The 17963-nt window shown below is 46.5% G+C and overlaps 2 protein-coding genes across 2 annotated transcripts; one reads left to right on the top strand and one right to left on the bottom strand.

Annotated features, from left to right (window-relative positions):
* Positions 1-1593: 1593 nt before the first annotated feature.
* On the bottom strand, positions 1594-4627 carry znf668 (zinc finger protein 668). Its single transcript, XM_012863006.3, has 2 exons — positions 4463-4627; positions 1594-3945 (listed from the first exon to the last, which is right to left on the bottom strand). The coding sequence occupies exon 2, from the start codon at positions 3924-3926 to the stop codon at positions 2019-2021; it is 1908 nt and encodes a 635-aa protein (XP_012718460.2). The 5' UTR covers positions 3927-3945; positions 4463-4627; the 3' UTR covers positions 1594-2018.
* A 6149-nt stretch (positions 4628-10776) lies between these two features.
* Positions 10777-17677, top strand: znf646 (zinc finger protein 646; the record flags this gene model as incomplete). Its single annotated transcript, XM_036132018.1, is given in 5 exon segments — positions 10777-12983; positions 14097-14554; positions 14557-15006; positions 15133-15184; positions 16840-17677. Coding segments are annotated over 5 exon segments (3957 nt in total), but the record flags the coding sequence as incomplete, so codon positions are not given.
* Between the last annotated feature and the right edge of the window lie 286 nt (positions 17678-17963).

Genomic DNA, 17963 nt, shown 5'->3' with positions numbered 1-17963 from the left:
TACAAGAAACGTCCCTGTGCAGCCAACACCTCCATTCTGAAGCAGAAATAAACCTTAAATGATGCCGCCGGTTCACAGCCTGGTATGCTGATATATAAAACACGTAGGGATCATCTGGGCACCAATCAAATTTATGCAAAGCAGACACTTTTCTGGCGATATAAGGTTAAGCGTGATTACGGCTGAGGGGCCAAACCGTAAATATGTACGGCTTTGTGTGGCGCAGCCATCGTTTAAACTCTGAGCAGATGTCTGGGAAGCATTTCTGTGGACCATTCAGAGATCTTAGCCCTAAACACGGCTTCAGGCAGCATGTAATGCTGAGCAGGTGCTTCTGCTTCACTGTGTGCCTGTGTGTCTTTTTTTTTAAAACATCTAGCGGTTTAAAACTTAAACTCAAATGTTTCTTCTTTTTTTAACACTAAAACATATAAATTCACTATAGTTCACAACAAATCTTCAGGCAAGTCCCATTCATCCATCATCTGTACCTGCCTAGACAACTTTTTTTATGTGTTGGTGGTTCCTAGAGTCTCTAAAAGTAGAATGGGAGGCAGATACTTTAGCTATCAGGCTCCTCTCCTGTGGAACCAACTCCCAGTTTTGGTCCGTGAGGCAGACACCCCGTCTACTTTTAAGACTAATCTTAAAACTTTCCTTTTTGACAAAGCTTCTAGTCAGAGTGGCTCATGTTACCCTGAGCTACCTCTATAGTTATGCTGCTATAGGCTTAGACTGCTGGAGGACATCAGGGTCTATTTCTCTCACTCTGCTGAGTTCTCCTACTGCTCTCCAATCTGCATTGTTTGTTATTTCAGCTTTTAACTTTTTGTTCTCTGTCATGTTTCTCTTCATAGAAGGTACACCTGGTCTGGTGTTCTGTTAGCTGTGACATCATCAGGGGAGTCAGATCATCCTCTATTACCATCTAACATAGAAAGTACTCCTGGGTCAATGTGAGCTTCTGAGCTTTCTGTGTCTCTGCTCTGTCTTCTCTAACATAGAAAGTACTCCTGGGTCAATGTGAGCTTCTGAGCTTTCTGTGTCTCTGCTCTGTCTTCTCTAAGCCCCAGTGGGTGGAGGCAGATGAGCGTTCACACTGAGCCTGGTTCTGGTTCTGCTGGAGGTTCTCCTCCCTGTTAAAGGGGAGTTTTCCTCTCCACTGTCGCTTCATGCATGCTCAGTATGAGGGATTGCTGCAAAGCCATCAACAATGCAGACGACTGTCCACTGTGGCTCTACGCTCTTTCAGGAGGAGTGAATGCTGCTTGGAGAGACTTGATGCAACCTGCTGGTTTCCTTATATAGGAAAATGTTGACTATTCTGTATAATATGATTGATTTTGACTTTATAAAGTGCCTCGAGATGACATGTTTCATGAATTGGCGCTATGTAAATTAAATTTAATTGAAAATTTAATTGTGTTTTCTTGCTTGTTTGTTTGTTTTTGTGCGTGTATGATATATATTTTTTTTTGTTTTATGTGGGGGTTGTACATTAAAATCAACAGCATCTTATAAAACTTGAATACTGTAAAGAATGGGCTGTTGAAAATTAATAAAGTTTAAAAAAATAAAAACATACAAAGTTTGTTCAGAAGAAAAACACATTTTTATATTTTATTGGTATAAAACAGCTTCACAGTGAAACTTTTTTTCCACTACAACTACTTGGATAATAATCATCATAATTAAAATAATCAAACGTTAAAATAGTTAAGAAACAATTTTAACAAAGAACGTTTAAAAGAATGCAAAATATTAAAGTCGAGATGTAAGTAGAAACAAAGAGCTTCAGGTTCAGTTTAAGGTGAAGTACAAATGATTTTATGGACAGATTAAAATATATTAAGAGGATCACATGAAGAATATTATATTAGGATGATTATAAAACACGTTTATCTATTTATATGTCAGAAATAATAATGCCCTAATAAGTTACACCAAGAATATGTTTTTAATTATGATTTTTTTTATATATTTGATCTGGTCAATAACGAATGTAACGGCTTTATTTCTTAAAGTCCTTCGTGTTTGACCAGATATTCTGGCAGATTATGAAACGGCGTCACAGGAACGCTCAGAGAAATGGCGGCGGGCTCAGCGGTCGGGGCGGACACCTCGCTGGCAGGTGGGGGCGAGGGAAGCGAGACGGTGTGAATAATATTCAGCTCGTCAGGCGTCGCTGCTGCAGGTGGCGGCGGCGCCACGGCGGCGGCGGCGGCGGCGGCGTCAGCGTGGGTCCGTAAGTGCTTGCGGAGGTAGGCGGCGAACAGGAAGGCCTTGCCGCAGTGGGGGCAGCCGTGCGGCTTGCTGCTGGAGTGGATCTTCTGGTGTTTGCGCAGGCCGGACTTGTTCAGGAAGCTCTTGCTGCAGCTGTCGCAGACGTGCGGCCTCAGCGGCGGCCGCTGCTTGCCGGGCTCCTCCAGCTCTCCCAGCTGAGCGAACTCTGCGCTGCAGGCGCCGCAGGCCTGCGACAGGGCGGCGTCGGCGGGGTGGAGGCTCTCGTGGGCCTGGACCTCCTCCCAGGAGCCGAAGGTGGAGGCGCAGTGAGAACAGGAGAACTGAGGGAGGCTCACAGAGGCGGAGGACGAGTCGGCCTCCTGATGCTCGGCCAGGTGAGTCCTTTCGTGTTTGCGCAGACTGGAGGAAACCACGAAGGACTTCAGGCACTCCTCGCACTTGAAGGGCCTCTCTCCAGAGTGAACGCGGCGGTGCTTGTTGAGGCTGGAGCGCTCGGTGAACGACTTGTCGCACTCGGTGCAGGAGAAGGGGCGCAGGCCCGTGTGGACCAGCATGTGGCGGCGCAGGTCCCAGGACGCCACGAAGGCCTTGTCGCAGCTCTGGCACTTATACGGCCGCTCGCCGGAGTGGACGCGCTCGTGCACGGCGAGGTCGGCCGGCTGCCGGAAGCGCTTGGAGCACTTGTCGCACGGGTACGGCTTGAAGCCCAGGTGGGCGCGCTGGTGGCGGCGGAAGCTGGACGGGTCGGAGAACATTTTGCCGCACTGGGGGCAGAGGAAGGGTTTCTCCCCGGAGTGGGTGCGGAGGTGGGACTGGTAGGAGGACAGCTGGGTGAAGCCCTTCCCGCACTGCTCGCACTGGTAGGGCTTGTTCTGCGAGTGGATGCGCTGATGGCACGCCAGCGAGGAGGAGCGGGAGAAGGCTTTGCCGCAGTCCGAGCACAGGAAGGGCTTCTCGCCGGTGTGGGAGCGCTCGTGGTTCTTCAGGTCCTTCAGCTCCGTGTACGTCTTGCCGCACTCCTCGCAGGCGTACGGCCGGTGGCCCTGGTGGTTCCGCTTGTGCTTCCTGAACACGGACGGGTCGGCGAAGCTCTTGCCGCACTCGGCGCAGAAATAGGGCTTCTCCCCGGTGTGGGAGCGCTCGTGCACCTTCAGCTTGGACAGCGTGGGGTAGCTCTTGGAGCACTGGCGGCAGGAGTAGGGCCGCTCGCCGCTGTGCTGCGTCATGTGGATCCTCAGGCAGATGGCCTGCATGAAGGCCTTGCCGCACTCCGTGCACACGAACGGCTTCTCCCCGGTGTGGGAGCGGCTGTGGTTGCGCAGCTCTGTGGACGTCTTGTAGGCCTTGTGACAGTCCGGGCACTGGAAGGGCCGCTGGGACGAGTGGGTGCGCTCGTGTTTGGAGAGCTGGGCTTTGCCGGAGAAGGTTTTGCCGCAGTCGGAGCAGGCGTGCCGCTGCTTGGCGTGCGCCGCCAGCTTGTGGCTCTGCAGGGCCGCCGTGCTTCTGAAGGTGTCCGCGCACGCCGAGCATCTGAAGAGGGGCTTGGCTTTGGGAGGTCTGCCCCTGCCGCGCTTTTTAACCGGCTGGTCTCTCGCCGCCTCTTCGTCTTGTTTGCTTTCATCATCCTCAGGGGGGGTGAACTGCTCAGCAGGAGGTGGGCTGCCAGGCTGAGGGGAAGCCATTTTTATTTTCTTTTTATTTCTGCAAGCAGATCAATAAAAACAATTTGCAATCAGTATAAAAATAATTACACCGGGAAATAGAAGAAAACAAGTTAATCAGATGAGTTGAAGTTGCAAAGCTTTCTGTATGCTTGTGTCGCAGATGACAGCAGATAAAAAAAAAAACATTATCACAGAGATATGTTGCTATTATTTATTCTCAAAATGGCTGGCATTAGGACCTCAGGGACAATAAGCTAGCCGCTTTGATCACAGAGGAAGTGGGCGATGCACAGACAGCCGCGCAGGGACCGGCGGCGCCCCGCAGCAATAACGACTAAACGCGTCCGTGTCACCGGGACGGAAACGCGGATCTGCGGGTGCTAACGGGCGTGCTAGTCATTTTTTTTCACTGACTCAAAATGGCTGGCTTTAGGACCGCTGGTTCACTAATCACACCGAGATCCTGACCGCGGATCTAAGGCGCGGGCGCCGCTAACATCCGCCCCAGCGCGTCCCCTGAATGGTTGTTTAAAGCAGAAAGGAGCATTTCTTACCGGAGTCGGTTTATAAGCAGTTGGCGGACAGAGTCCTCGAAGGTGACAGCTTTTACTGCGAGGCTCTCTGTTTACTGGATGTGATGTCAGGTCGGCTCTAGGACCCTGGTGACGACAGCGAGGGGCGAGCAAGCCGAACAGCAAAAATAATGGTTAACTATTTAAAAAATAAAAACAATAAAATAAAACCTATGATAACCACTTTCAGAATAAAAAAAATCTATGAATAAATATTTTTTATTACTATTATTTTTTTTATTTTAATGCTAATGTCTTACTGCGTCAACGCATTAGCATGGCTAGCAACGTCCACTATTTAATGTAGCTATCGGAGCGGCTAAAATAAACGCCTTTCTGGTGCTATTTGTAGAATTTAACGCTTTAAGACGACCCTTTGTTTAAATCCTCGATCAATTTCGCTGGTGCTTACATCCTGGGGTCACCAAGGGTTGACGCGTTGTTTAATAAACTATTAGCTTAGCTAGCTTGGAGCCGCTGAGGGGGAAGTATTTCGCTGCTACACATTTCCTGTTTCCTAGCAACCAGAGTGATGTGGAAACGGGGATGGAGGAAAAAAAGGGACAGTTGAATAAAAGGGTCTTTCCTTTTTTTTTTTTTTTTTTTTTTTATGAAAAATAGATAATTTAAATAAAAAACGGCCAGAAGAGCGAGTATTCGTGCTGGCGCAGACCGCGTCTACAGGTATTAAACCTCTCATATTTTCTTTGTTGTCTTTTATTCATGTGTTGCTGTTTTGGTGCAATGTTTGTTTAGCTAATTGTGGGCCGCTAACGTGTCCTTGCTGCCCGGCTTCACTAGACTTGTTTAGTTGTAATCCTACCCTGACTTTAGCCTAATATTGATTTACATTTGGTGAAAATAAAAACTTAATTTTTGTTAGTAATTGCTCTTCTCTGTGCACCGAGGCAGTCGGCGCTGCAGCTGCAGGAATGTTAGCCTTCAATTAAAAACCTCTAGGACTGCAGATTTGATTAGGAAACGGAACAGAATAGATTCGTTGTCAATGCAACCGACAAGAGATGCGGGTGGACAAATAAATAACTGCATATACTTGTGTTGTAAATAGTGCTTTAAACTTGACTTTAAACTGATTTGTTAGAAGAACCTTTTTGATTTTAAGGGGAAAATCAATCATTCAAAGACATGACCCTCTGCTTCTTTTGTAATTTTAGATGTTTTAAGGTGGATGTGTTGATCTACTGAAAGATTACATGCAAGACTAGTTTAATCAGTAAAAAATGTGTTCATAGCCCAGGAACCTTTACACATCTTTTCACATTGCTTTACTTCAATATTTCGCTGGGATCAGGAAGTTAAATGAGAAAGATATATCATCTTCACAATTTTCTTCAAATAAAAATCTGTAAAACACGTTCCCTTTATTTGATACCCTAAAACTCCAGTGTAACTCCTTCAAAAGTCACCTAATTAATTAATAAAGTCCAGCTGTGCATAACTTAATCAGAGTTTAACTGCTAACTGTTCCGTTTCTGGCCTTCGAGGTTCTTTAAAGAACGTCAGAGAATAACCAGCATCATGAAGACCAAGGAACATTTTAAAGTAAGGTTAGATTCTCAGCCTATCATCTGGAATTGAAAGCAGTATGACGTGGCTTTAAAGCACAGCTGTCCACCTAAACCAGGGGCCCGCCGAACAATTTAGTCCGGCCTGGTGGCTAAATGCATTATCATTATTCAACAACAAAAAAAAATTTTTTTTTTTTTTTTTCAGTGTCGTCCTGTCTGGCAATGTGGCAATAAGAAATGTTGTCTTAATGCCAAAAAGAGCTCATCAGATTTGACTTTCACAAGTGGAGCAGTGCTGCTTTTGCCATAGTGCTCCGCTTGATTTATGAATGTAAATAGTTTTATTATGATTCATGCGGGGAATATCTCAAATGATATGGACACTACAATGGGAAAGTAAGAGAGGAAAGGAAGATCAAGAAAAAAAAAGAAAAGGTGAAAGAAAGAGTAGATAAAAGGAAGAAAATGATAAAACAATTATTGAAAAAAACATGTAATTTGTTTAATTGAAAATCTGCAGTTCCTATATTGTCCACGAGGGGCGCTGTGTTTTAATCAGCAGATGGTAGCACTGAGCTTCAGATGTGGAAAATTGATTTTAAATAATTTCCTAATTTTTATCTGTTTGATGTATTTTGTCATGCAGGACTGTTTTTAAGTTCCAAAAAATGTGAATAAATGATTTTTCAACATTTTAGATAGATAGATATCTTTGTCATTTTGATTGCACAAAGTGCGTACAGAACGAAATTTCGTTTGCATACAGCTTGAAAAGAATCACTCTAAAAATCACAGTACAATTACTGTGATCAGTTCTTATGCATAATGCACAAGTAAATGTTTAACTGAGTAAAAGTATTGTTGAAATTGCACATACTTTTCTTTAAAACGCTGAGGTTATTCATAATATATTGTGTAAAAGTGAAATTAATTTAATATAAAAATCAACAACAAGTCCACTTTTATTAGTTCTATTTATTCTTGCAATGAGTTTACTCGTGTGGCCCTCTTGAGATCAGATTAAGCTGAATGCGGCCCCTAAACCAAAATGAGTTTGACACCCCTGACCTAAACCAACCCTAACTGGCTGAACAAGGAGAACATTAATCAGAGAAGCAACCAAGAGACCCGTGGTAACTAGAGCAATGATGGAATAATAATCAGAGCTGATGGAGATAAATCAGGACCATCCTGAGGACAATCTGTTAGAACCTGCAGGGGAACCTGAGACTGAGGTGGAGGTTCTCCTTCCAGCAGGAGAACCAGCCTGAACATGCAGCCTGAGATATTATGGGATGGTTTAGATCAGAGAAGATTCATGGGTTAGAGTGGCCTAGTCAAAGTCTGGATCTAGTTACAATTAAAAATCTGAGGTAAGACTGGATGTTCAGAGATGCTCTCCACCCAGTACGATGGGGCCTGAGCTGCTCTTATATTGTAAAGAAGAATGGGTAATAAGCTGGTATGTATCCTTAATTTAGCCAGGGGAAAAAACTATTTTCAAAGAGTGACCTGGACAAGACAGAAATGTAAAACACGCAACATACAAGACCGTATACACAGACGCATAAACAAGAGTCACATTTCAAGAAAAAAACATACCGAGTTATCACATAGCTCTAAACCTTTGGGCAATTAAAAAAGTCAAGTGAGCTAATGACTTTTAAAATTGACTTAAATTCCCCCAAACCTATTAAAAATAATAGTTTTAAATCATTTTGCGTGTTATTCCAGCTAGCAGGAGCAGAAACTTTAAAGTCCTTTTCACTAAACTCAGTTCTGACTTTTGGGACCTGCATCAAAATGATGTCATGTCATAATGTGGTTACTTACACAGAAGGCAAGGCAAATTAATTAGTAAAGCACATTTCAGTACAAAGACAACACAAAGTGCTTTACCTGATTAAAACACAGGAAAAAAAATTGAATAATAGCAAATTGGAATAAAATGTAGAAACAACAACAAAGTTGAACTAATGATGTTTCAGTAAAACGGTTTAACTAGAAGTTACAATCCTAAACAAATGTGTTTTTGATCTTGATTTAAAGGAACTTTTTCAGCACTTTTCCAGTTTTCTGGGAGTTTGTTCCAGATCAGTGGAGCATAGGAACTAAATTCTGCTTCTCCATATCTGGTTCTGGTTCTGGTTCTGCAGAGCAGGCTGGAGTCTATTCTCTGACTTCCAGGGAGCCAGTGGAAGGACTTCAGAACTGGGTCCATGTTCTCTACGTTCTTAGTCTTAGTGGAAGGACTTCAGAACTGGGTCCATGTTCTCTACGTTCTTAGTCTTAGTGAGGACTTCAGAACCGGGTCCATGTTCTCTACGTTCTTAGTCTTAGTGAGGACTTCAGAACCGGGTCCATGTTCTCTACCTTCTTAGTCTTAGTGAGGACTTCAGAACCAGGTCCATGTTCTCTACGTTCTTAGTCTTAGTGAAAGGACCTCAGAACCGGGTCCATGTTCTCTACGTTCTTAGTCTTAGTGAGGACTTCAGAACCGGGTCCATGTTCTCTACGTTCTTAGTCTTAGTGGAAGGACCTCAGAACCGGGTCCATGTTCTCTACATTCTTAGTCTTAGTGGAAGGACTTCAGAACCGGTACCATGTTCTCTACGTTCTTAGTCTTAGTGAGGACTTCAGAACCGGGTCCATGTGAATTTGAAGAAATTAGAAAAATTTGAACATTTTCAAAAAATTTGAAGGAATTTGAAAAATTTGAAGAATTTGAAATTTTTGAAGAAATTTGGAGAATCTAAAAAAGTTTGAAGGAATTTGAAGAATTCGAAAAATTTGAAGAATTTGAAGATTAAGAACAATTAGAAGAATTGGAAGTATAGGAAGAATGTGAAGAATTTGGAGGAATGTCAAGAATTTGAAGGAATGTGAAGGAATTTAAAGCAATTTGCATTGATTTCAATGGGAACAGCCACAAAAAAAAAATTGCACAAAAAGTGAAATATTTTAAAAAGTGTAAAAGTTAGCATAACCATGAGCCATAGCAGGCATGCTGTAGGAGCGAGCCGAACGTTTTGACACCAAAATTGTTGAAATCCGTTAAAGTATGCGGGAGTAGTTAGACGCTGATGGAATAATTCTTAGCAAAGGCAGCCTGTCCCTGACCTGTAGTAACCTCTGGCCAGTAGAGTTCTGTTGTCATGGAAACTCACTCACAGCTGCTGGTGTCCGTCTACTGCAGGCAGAGACTTATGGTCAGACGAGCTCTAATTGGAATAAAATGGCATCACTTTGCCTCGAAGAACTCTGGATTTTTCGTCAACCGTTAGGCCTAGAGACGTAATTTTTTTCTGCATTTATTTCGGAACGGATACGGGAACAAGACAAACGATCGTTTTTTCCTTGAAATATTTTAATGTAGGCGCAAAAAATCATGAAATAAAGGGGAATATTGACGAAAATTCAAAAATCCTCTAAAATCGGTCCCGAACAAATCACTCTAGCTGAAAAAGTATGAGAGATATCAAAATAATTCTTTCAGCGTGAGTATCAGCAGGCGTTTGAGGACTGTGGTGCTCATTTTTATGTTTGTACAAAAATCAGTGTAGGCATGGCAACGATGTAAAAAAGTGCATCATTTAGAAGGATGCAGTTCCAAAGCGTTTTCAGAATTTTGAACATTCGCTACTCCCGAACAAATTGTTCCTGCGGCAAAACCGTAACATTTATCGACAGAATTCCTTTTTTGTGAGCGCCAGAAGGGTCTGGACATGAATGTGTGAAAGTCTCATGCCTGTACATAAAACGGTTTAGGAGTTGCGACGATGTGAAAACATGTGTCGCTTGGGAATGTCAGGTGTGACTTTTCACCACACCTCCATAGAAAATCAATGGAGTGCTTTAAGGTTTCGTGGTGCTCTGGGGTGATTTGCGAAAAATCTATAAATTCCACACCAATGATGGTTACATTTCCAGAATCCAGAAAAAATTCCTACGTTTTGATGTGAATAGATTTAAAATTGAGCGAGTGAGAAGAAGTTGTTCAGGGAAGGAAAATCTATGGTAACGGCAGAGTGGCCACTTTAAATTAACTCCCTAGCAACCATAGCAACGCATTCATTTTTCTGAATTTTATGAAAATGCTAAATTATTTTAAGGAGGTACTATATAAAAATGGTAGAAGATATGAAAAAGCTGAAGTAGCTGAAGATTGCTGAAGGTTATTTGAACATTTTAAAAGTTGAATGGCGTTTCTAGCTGAAAGTAGGCTAAAGCAGTAAGCTGTCAAAAAGCTGAAATATTTGAAGGATTCTCCATTCAATTTCAATGAGAGCAAAAAACTCACAAAAAGTTAAATATTTTAAATATTATAAAAGTTATAATTACCAAAATACATAGCAGTAATGTCGTGAACGAGCTGAACATTTTGATACAAAAATAGTTTAAATCAGTTGAAGTATGCAGGAGTAGTTAGATGCCGAAAAACGTACGGAATAATAATCAAGACCTGAAAGAACTTAGTCAGTGAGAATGCTGTATAGCATTCTCACTGACTAAATGACTGTAAGCATGTAACGGTGTTTCTGTGTTTAATATCTCAGGTTGATTAATGTGTCGTTATTAATTGGCTAACTCTGTCTGACAGCATCTTCTCTGTTTGCATGTTTCCTCCCTAACTTGGATCCCAGTGGAAACATCTGGACGACTAACGCGTCTCCATCCAGCAGCTCCAGCTTCAGACATCATCTATGGATGGCAGAGCAGCGCGGCGGCGGGACGGGGAGTTCTTCTGGCACACATCCTGCTAGCTAATGCTCCACTACGTCCAGCCTGCTGGAGAGCATGGACGCTCATCGGCAGCAAGACGAAGACCGCAGGTTCAAATGCTCTGAATGTGGGCGTGGCTACAGGCACGCAGGTAGCCTAACCAACCACAGAAGGACGCATGAAGTGGGTTCGTTTCACTGCAGCATTTGTGGGAAGGAAAACCTGAACGCCTCGGCCATGAAGAATCATCTGCGGAGCCACACTTCATTTAAAAAGCACTCCTGTGCCGATTGTGGGAAGTGTTTTCGTTTGGCAGCTCAGCTGCTTGCGCACAGGAGGATTCATCTGGTCCAAAGATCAGCGGATCCTTGGCGTAGGAACGCAGACGTGGGAAACTCCACGTATGAAAAAGAAATCGATCCTCGACTTGATGAGCTGCCAAATGCTGTTGGGATTCCTGCCGAAGCGCCAGAGGACGCCTATGATTCCCAGGCTGAGAGCTGCAGCGACGCGGCGAACCGCCCATTCCGCTGCAATCTGTGTGAGAAGTCCTACATCCACCACCGGAGCCTGATCAACCACAGGAAGACCCACCAGCTGGGCGTGTTTGAGTGCACCGTCTGCTTCAAGCTGTGCAGCAACATGGGCGCCCTCTACAGCCATCAGAGGACGCACAAGGCCCGCGGCGCCAAGGAGCCCCGTCCCACCGCTGGATCTTACTCTAACCCGGACCTACTCCTCCCTCAGAGCCCGGACACTGCGGGGGATTTCTGCCATCTGTGTCAGACGCTCTTTCCCACTAACACGGCGTTCCAGGAACACATCCAGATGCACAACTCTTCCTCTCAGCCGTGTTCAGAGCCGACGGACGTTTACGAACCCGCTGTGGCTTCGCCGGAGTCTGGCTTCTGTGTGTCTCCTGTAGAAGACCGGCCTCCCCCCTCGCTGACGGATCCCCCCCGCAGCTTTGGCCCAGAGCACCACGATCTGACTCCGCCCCTCTGTGGCGCTCAGGGCGACCACTCAGCCATCAGCACAGGCGGCGTCCCGGCGCCGAGCGCTGAAGAAACGTCGTCTGCGGATTCTGACGAGCGGCCCTTCAGGTGTCAGACCTGCGGCAGAAGTTACCGGCACTCTGGGAGCCTCATCAACCACAGGAGGTCCCACCAGGTGGGGGTCTTCCAGTGCTCCGTGTGCGGTAAGACCTACCCTCACCTGGCCGCCCTGAGGAGTCACCTGCGCCTCCACAAAGCTCAGCGGGCGTCGCTCCACCTCCACGCCGCGGCAGACTGGCTCTCCCCGGAGCCTCTGACTGCAGACGGCCAGCAGGGCTGCTTCTACCCCCCCCACCAGCAAACGAGGTCCCCGTCAGGCGTGGACCAGGAGGACGCCTGCGAGGAGACGACGCCCCAGACGAGGCACATGTGTGCAGACTGTGGGGAGACGTCTGCAGACGTGGCGGGGATAAAGTCTCACCGCTGCCCGCTTCGGTCGCAGCGGCACGACGCCCACAGCTTCAGCTTCAGCTTCACCGCCGGCGGAGCCTCTGAAAACCCAGAGACCAGCTGGTCTCACGGCTCGGACGAGAGCGCTGCGGGTCTGAGCCGCGCCGCCGAAGACGAAGACGACAATCCCGACGAAGAGGACGACGGAGATCACTACCAGTGCTCCGTGTGTGGAGACGGCTACGCCACCATGACGGCGCTCAGGAGCCACCTGCAGGCCCACCACCACCCTCACGCCTCACATCCTCCCCTGTCCTCCAGAGACGACACCAGAGACGACGAGCCGGTGGAGATGACCATCTGCAGCACGTGTGGGGAGACCTTGGTGGACAGGCAGGACCTGATGGCTCATCAGCTTCGCCACGAGGCGGAGCGGGCGGCCTGTGAGCGGCCTGTGCAGGGCGACGTCTCAGACAGTAAAGAGGAGGCGTTCATCATCTGCAGCAGCTGTGGCGTCTCCTGCAGCAGCTACCGTCGCCTCCACAGCCACGGCTGCACAGCGGAGGAGAAGGAGGAGATAGAAGCCGGCGAGCGTCCCCAGCATGAGGAGACGAGCCTCGGCAGGGACGCCGGGGAGCGGCGGTATAAGTGTGAGCAGTGTGGAAGGTCCTACAGGCACGCCGGCTCCCTGCTCAACCATAAAAAGTCCCACAAGACTGGAGTGTTCAGATGTGCCGTCTGCCAGAAGCGCTTCTACAACCTGCTGGCCCTGAAGAACCATCAGAGGTCCCACTTCGACGTCAAGAGGTTGGTTCAGGAGTGATACGCTAGCACCGCTAGCTACATGCTTCCAGGTCTGAAGGGTTGCTGTCAACAGAGTGGAAATGCAAAGCGGGAGAAAGATGATGCCCTGGTTTTCTGAGCCTCATTTACTCTGATACCCCTAAAAAAAAAAAACTCCCGTCCAATCAGATGCCTGATTAGTGAATGGAGTCGTTTGTTGATTTAGGGGTATTTGATTTAAAGGGGCCGCAGATAAACACGTGACAGACTATATGCTTCCCAGTGAAACATCAGATTATCAATAAAAAAAACATTTATTTCAATTATAGAAAGAGAAAGCGAGCTGAAAACCTCAAATTCAGTCTCAGAAATATAGAATATTATATCAGACCACTTCTACAAATAATGAATTAATACAGAATTGTGCACCTGTATATATGTGGTTTTCGGTCTGGGCTCCTTTTACTTGGAGATCCTCACTGACCGTGGAGACTGCAGGCGGCTTGGATCCACTTTTCCTCCAGAACAAAACGTGACGTTAGATTTTATCTGAAAAGAAAACCCGTCTTGTCCTTTTCCTCCTCGGTCAGATTGGTACGCTGCCTCTGGTTCAGGAGCGGCTGAAGGCGAGGAATAGGGCAGTTGTGGCTTATGTCCCGGATCCATTTGGGTTCGGTGGTTCTGGCTGCTTTGACTCCAGCTGCTGATTCTTTACTGGGCTTCAAAATCCACTTAATGACGCAGTTATCCCTGTTGCTACTGATGTTTTTCCTTCCACTCAACTTTCCGTCAATGTGCTTTCATGCATCACCTCCTTGAGGAGAGCGTCAGCATTTCTCATGACTTTATCAGCAATAATATAACATTTCTCTATCAGGGATGATGTTATATTTTAATTATCTTAGTTTTTTTCCGCTGTAAGCCACGATTATTAAAGTTAATACAGGAAAACCTCTGAAATACCTTTGAATGCGTCGTTCATCTATGTTTCACCTTTTAAACTGAACTATTAAAATAAATACATTTTTCAGAATGAATTCTACGTGTAAATCCAGGTTTGAGGTGATGAAATGTAACACAAAGGATTCTGGGTATTTTTCTGCACGCCTCTGTAACGCAGCATGCTTGTTTCCCCAGGCATTCCTGTCCTGAGTGCGGGAAAGCCTTCAAAATCCAGAAGCAGCTGCTGAATCACCTGAGGAGACATAAAGAGAACCGAGCCAAGAACCAGGACCTCCAGCCAGGTGACGGCAGCGGTCCGGACGCAAGAGAGCCGCCTCCAGCTTCAGACTCGGGTCAGGACGCCGCCGTTCAGGACGTTCGGGACGAGAAGCGACCGTTTTCCTGCGGCCAGTGCGGCCGTACGTATCGGCACGCCGGGAGCTTGGTCAACCACAGGAACTCGCATAAAACCGGCCAGTACTACTGCTCCATTTGCAGGAACACCTACTCTAACCAGCTGGCCATGAAGAACCACCTGCGGAGCCACTTTGCCTACAAGAAGCATCTGTGCCAGAAGTGTGGAAAAGGCTTCAGAGGGCAGAAGCAGCTGCTGGCTCACGTCTGTGCCGACCTCAGAGCGAGCCGCCGACCCAGAGCCGTGAGGCGGCAGAAGGTCGTCACCTGTCTGCGGCGCCCGCCTGTGGCGAAGAGGAGCGGCCGTTCCAATGCAACATCTGCCATCGCTCCTACCGTCACGCCGGCTCGCTGCTGAACCACAAAAACACGCACAAGACGGGCCACTTCAGCTGCGCCTTCTGCTCCAAGCCCTTCTCCAACCTGATGGCTCTACGCAACCACACCAGGATCCACACGCAGACCAAGAGGCACGCCTGTCCCACCTGCGGCAAGGCGTTCCGCCTCGCCAGCGTCCTGCACAGCCACCAGCGGCTCCACAGCCAGCCGCCCACACACTTCTGCTGCTCCTCCTGTGGCCGCAGCTTCCAGGGCCGCTCTGGGCTGGAGAGGCACCGCTGCCAGCGGGGCGAGCGGGGCGAGCGAGGCGATGGAGGCGATGGAGGCGAGGGAGGCGATGGAGGCGATGGAGGTGAGCGAGGCGAGGGAGGCGATGGAGGTGAGCGAGGCGAGGGAGGCGATGGAGGTGAGCGAGGCGAGGGAGGCGATGGAGGCGAGGCGGGCGATGGAGGCGATGGAGGCGATGGAGGTGAGCGAGGCGAGGCGCCGCCTGGACGGCAGACGCCCCAGACGGGGGACAAATGCTTCACGTGAGTCTGAAACCAGCTCTGCTGCTCTGTTAAAGGCTCCGCCCTCATTACCTTCAACTTTTTATGGACCCTTAGGAAGCACACACCTTAAAGTAAAGTTAAATAAAGTTTTAAAGCTCTAATTTCAATTCACTTTATTTATTACTCGTTTTAGTGGTATCATCTTGACAGATGGTTAAAAGGTTTCTGCCCAAGGAAACCCAGCAGATCGTTTAAAGTTGTCTTGGTTAAAAGTTCCTCTGGACTTTCTGAAGTTCTGCTTTTTCACTCGTTTTCTATCGTTTTCCGTCGGTGCGCCTGACCATGACAGAATATTGCACATTGTGTGCTTTAAAGAAAAACCTTTAAAGAGCCGAGCTGCTACTTACAGAATGTTTCTCTGGGAATCACCTTCTGGGTCCTGAAATATGATCTAACATTATTTCTATTTTTTTTTTTTTTTTATAGACGCGGCAGCAGAAATAATTGTCCCAGTTGGTAGCAAAGTGCCTGAAGGTCAAATTTAAACCTGTGCTTTAGGTAAATTGTCTCATTACGTGTAGATAGAACCAGTGATATGCATTTAAAAGGTTATCACAATATTTTGTAATAACATTAAAAGTTCTGAAAAAATTGGTATTTACATATTTTTTTCAGTCATTTTTAGGATTCTGCATGTCAGAAAAATCTGCATGTCAGTATTTAGGGCTGCAGCTATTTATTATTTTAGTAATCGATTAATGTGAAAAGAAATCGTCTTAGGCCTCAATAAACAAGCATTTTCAACTTAAAAAACACGTATTGCACAATTTAAAAGCGTGAAATCATATATATATATATATATATATATATATAGATAGATAGATAGATATATATATATATATATATATATATATATATATATATATATATATATATATATATATATAGATAGATAGATATAGATGCTAATTGCTAAATTTATATACTTTGTACAGTTGTGGCTTAATTACTTCTTTGACTGGTTTGCTCTCTCAGCAAATGGAGTTTAATATTGTCTCTATACCCCATTTAATGATTGTTCAATTACTAAATTAGTTGAAAATTAGTTCAATAATTGATTAATCATGATTAATTTAATTTAATTGTTTCAGCCCTCCTCATATTATCACATTTATTGAAGCTCTTGTGGAACCAAGAGAAAATAGTGAAAGTAACAATCCCAACAATAGTTTTTGAGGTTTTAAAACATCGTTGATTGTAATTTATAGTTTTTGCAATAAATCCAAATTCTTTTCATGATAGGAAATATTTAATGATAACAGATGAAGGCCCTCAGGAAGAACCGCGGTCCCCTGGAGTTTCTTCAGATGCTTAAATAAAAAAAAAGTGACAGAAGACGAAAAGCAGCAAAAAATCTGCAGAACAACTTTTACACATTTTCACTACAGCAGCGGTTCAGCCTGGAGTTTTCCTGCTTTTTACATCAAATAGACCCGGTTTATACACAGAAATCTGCATTCCTGGTCAATTTGTGTAGAAAACCGTAAATAAATGAGCCGACGTCTGCCAGCTGCATTTATTTCTAGGCTTTCCAGGGATGACAGGAAATGCAGAAGGCGTAAAAATGTAAAAAGAGTAAAAAAGTGTGTGAGCTGCCTCTTTAAACGTGTTCTGCGGTCGTGTTTCCGATGCAGGTGTGACCTGTGTGGGCGCTCATACCGCCACGCCGGATCCCTCCTCAATCACAAGAAGTCCCACTCTGAAGATCTTTATCAGTGTACTTTGTGTCTGCAGACATTTCCAGACGCGCTCAGTCTGCAGCTGCACTCCCAGATAAGGCGCCAAAGCTGCCCCCAATGTGGCAAAACCTTCTGTGTGGCGGCGCACCTGCACGGCCACATGGGGGCGCACTCCAGGAGCCGGGGCCAGCAGAGCAGCTCAGCCGGCTGCCAGGAGCGCCGTGCAGAGCGCCATGTTGCTCAGGGCTCCTGTCAGCAGGGGAACGCCGTCTGCTGGGACCTAAACGGCTCCGGCGGACCTTCGGCCCTCGTTCCAGCCGGCGACGCCCATCCTCAGACCAGACACGTATGCGAGCACTGCGGCCGCACCTACCGCCACGCCGGCTCCCTCCTCAACCACAAGAACAGCCACAAGACGGGCCGCTTCTGCTGCTCCGTCTGCCACAAGGAGTTCACCAACCTGATGGCGCTGAAGAACCACCGGCGGATTCACACGGAGCCCAAACGCTACCAGTGCCTGACGTGTGGGAAGGCGTTCCGCGTGTCCACCCAGCTCATGTGTCACCGCAGGATCCACACCAAGGAGAAGCCCTTCACCTGCCAGCTGTGCAGCAGGAGCTTCTCCAGCAAGTCCAACCTGAGGAACCATGAGAAGATGCACCAGAACCCGCCCCAGAACCACAGCTCCCCCTTTGACACGGAGGCTGACGCGTTCATGGACCTGGACTTGGAGTCTCTGCTGTGAAGCAGGAGGTGACGACGTTTAACCTCCTGTCAATAAATGTGAAGCAGAGATGTTCTCAATCTATTTTTCTTTTTTTTAAAGAATGGTTCAGGATGTTTGAAGAGACGTCCTGTTAGAAGGTTACAAGCAGGAAATGTCTTCCCTGCAGTAGAAAACTCCGGTCGGTCCCGGAGGCTAAAGCTAACGGCTAGTCGGAGACGAGCCAAACGGCTTCAGTCTCACAAACATCCGCTGTGAGCCCTCATCAGGTTGGTTGTTCAAACAGGAAGTGAGCTGGCTGTACGCCACCGATGGTCTTCCTGGGTGAAACAGACTGAGGCCAGAACCTGAAGCA

Source organism: Fundulus heteroclitus, unplaced genomic scaffold (assembly GCF_011125445.2).
Source record: "Fundulus heteroclitus isolate FHET01 unplaced genomic scaffold, MU-UCD_Fhet_4.1 scaffold_47, whole genome shotgun sequence".
Classification (NCBI taxonomy): domain Eukaryota; kingdom Metazoa; phylum Chordata; class Actinopteri; order Cyprinodontiformes; family Fundulidae; genus Fundulus; species Fundulus heteroclitus.
The sequence above is the reverse complement of the archived record's forward strand: the minus strand, read 5'-3'. Positions and strand labels throughout refer to the sequence as shown.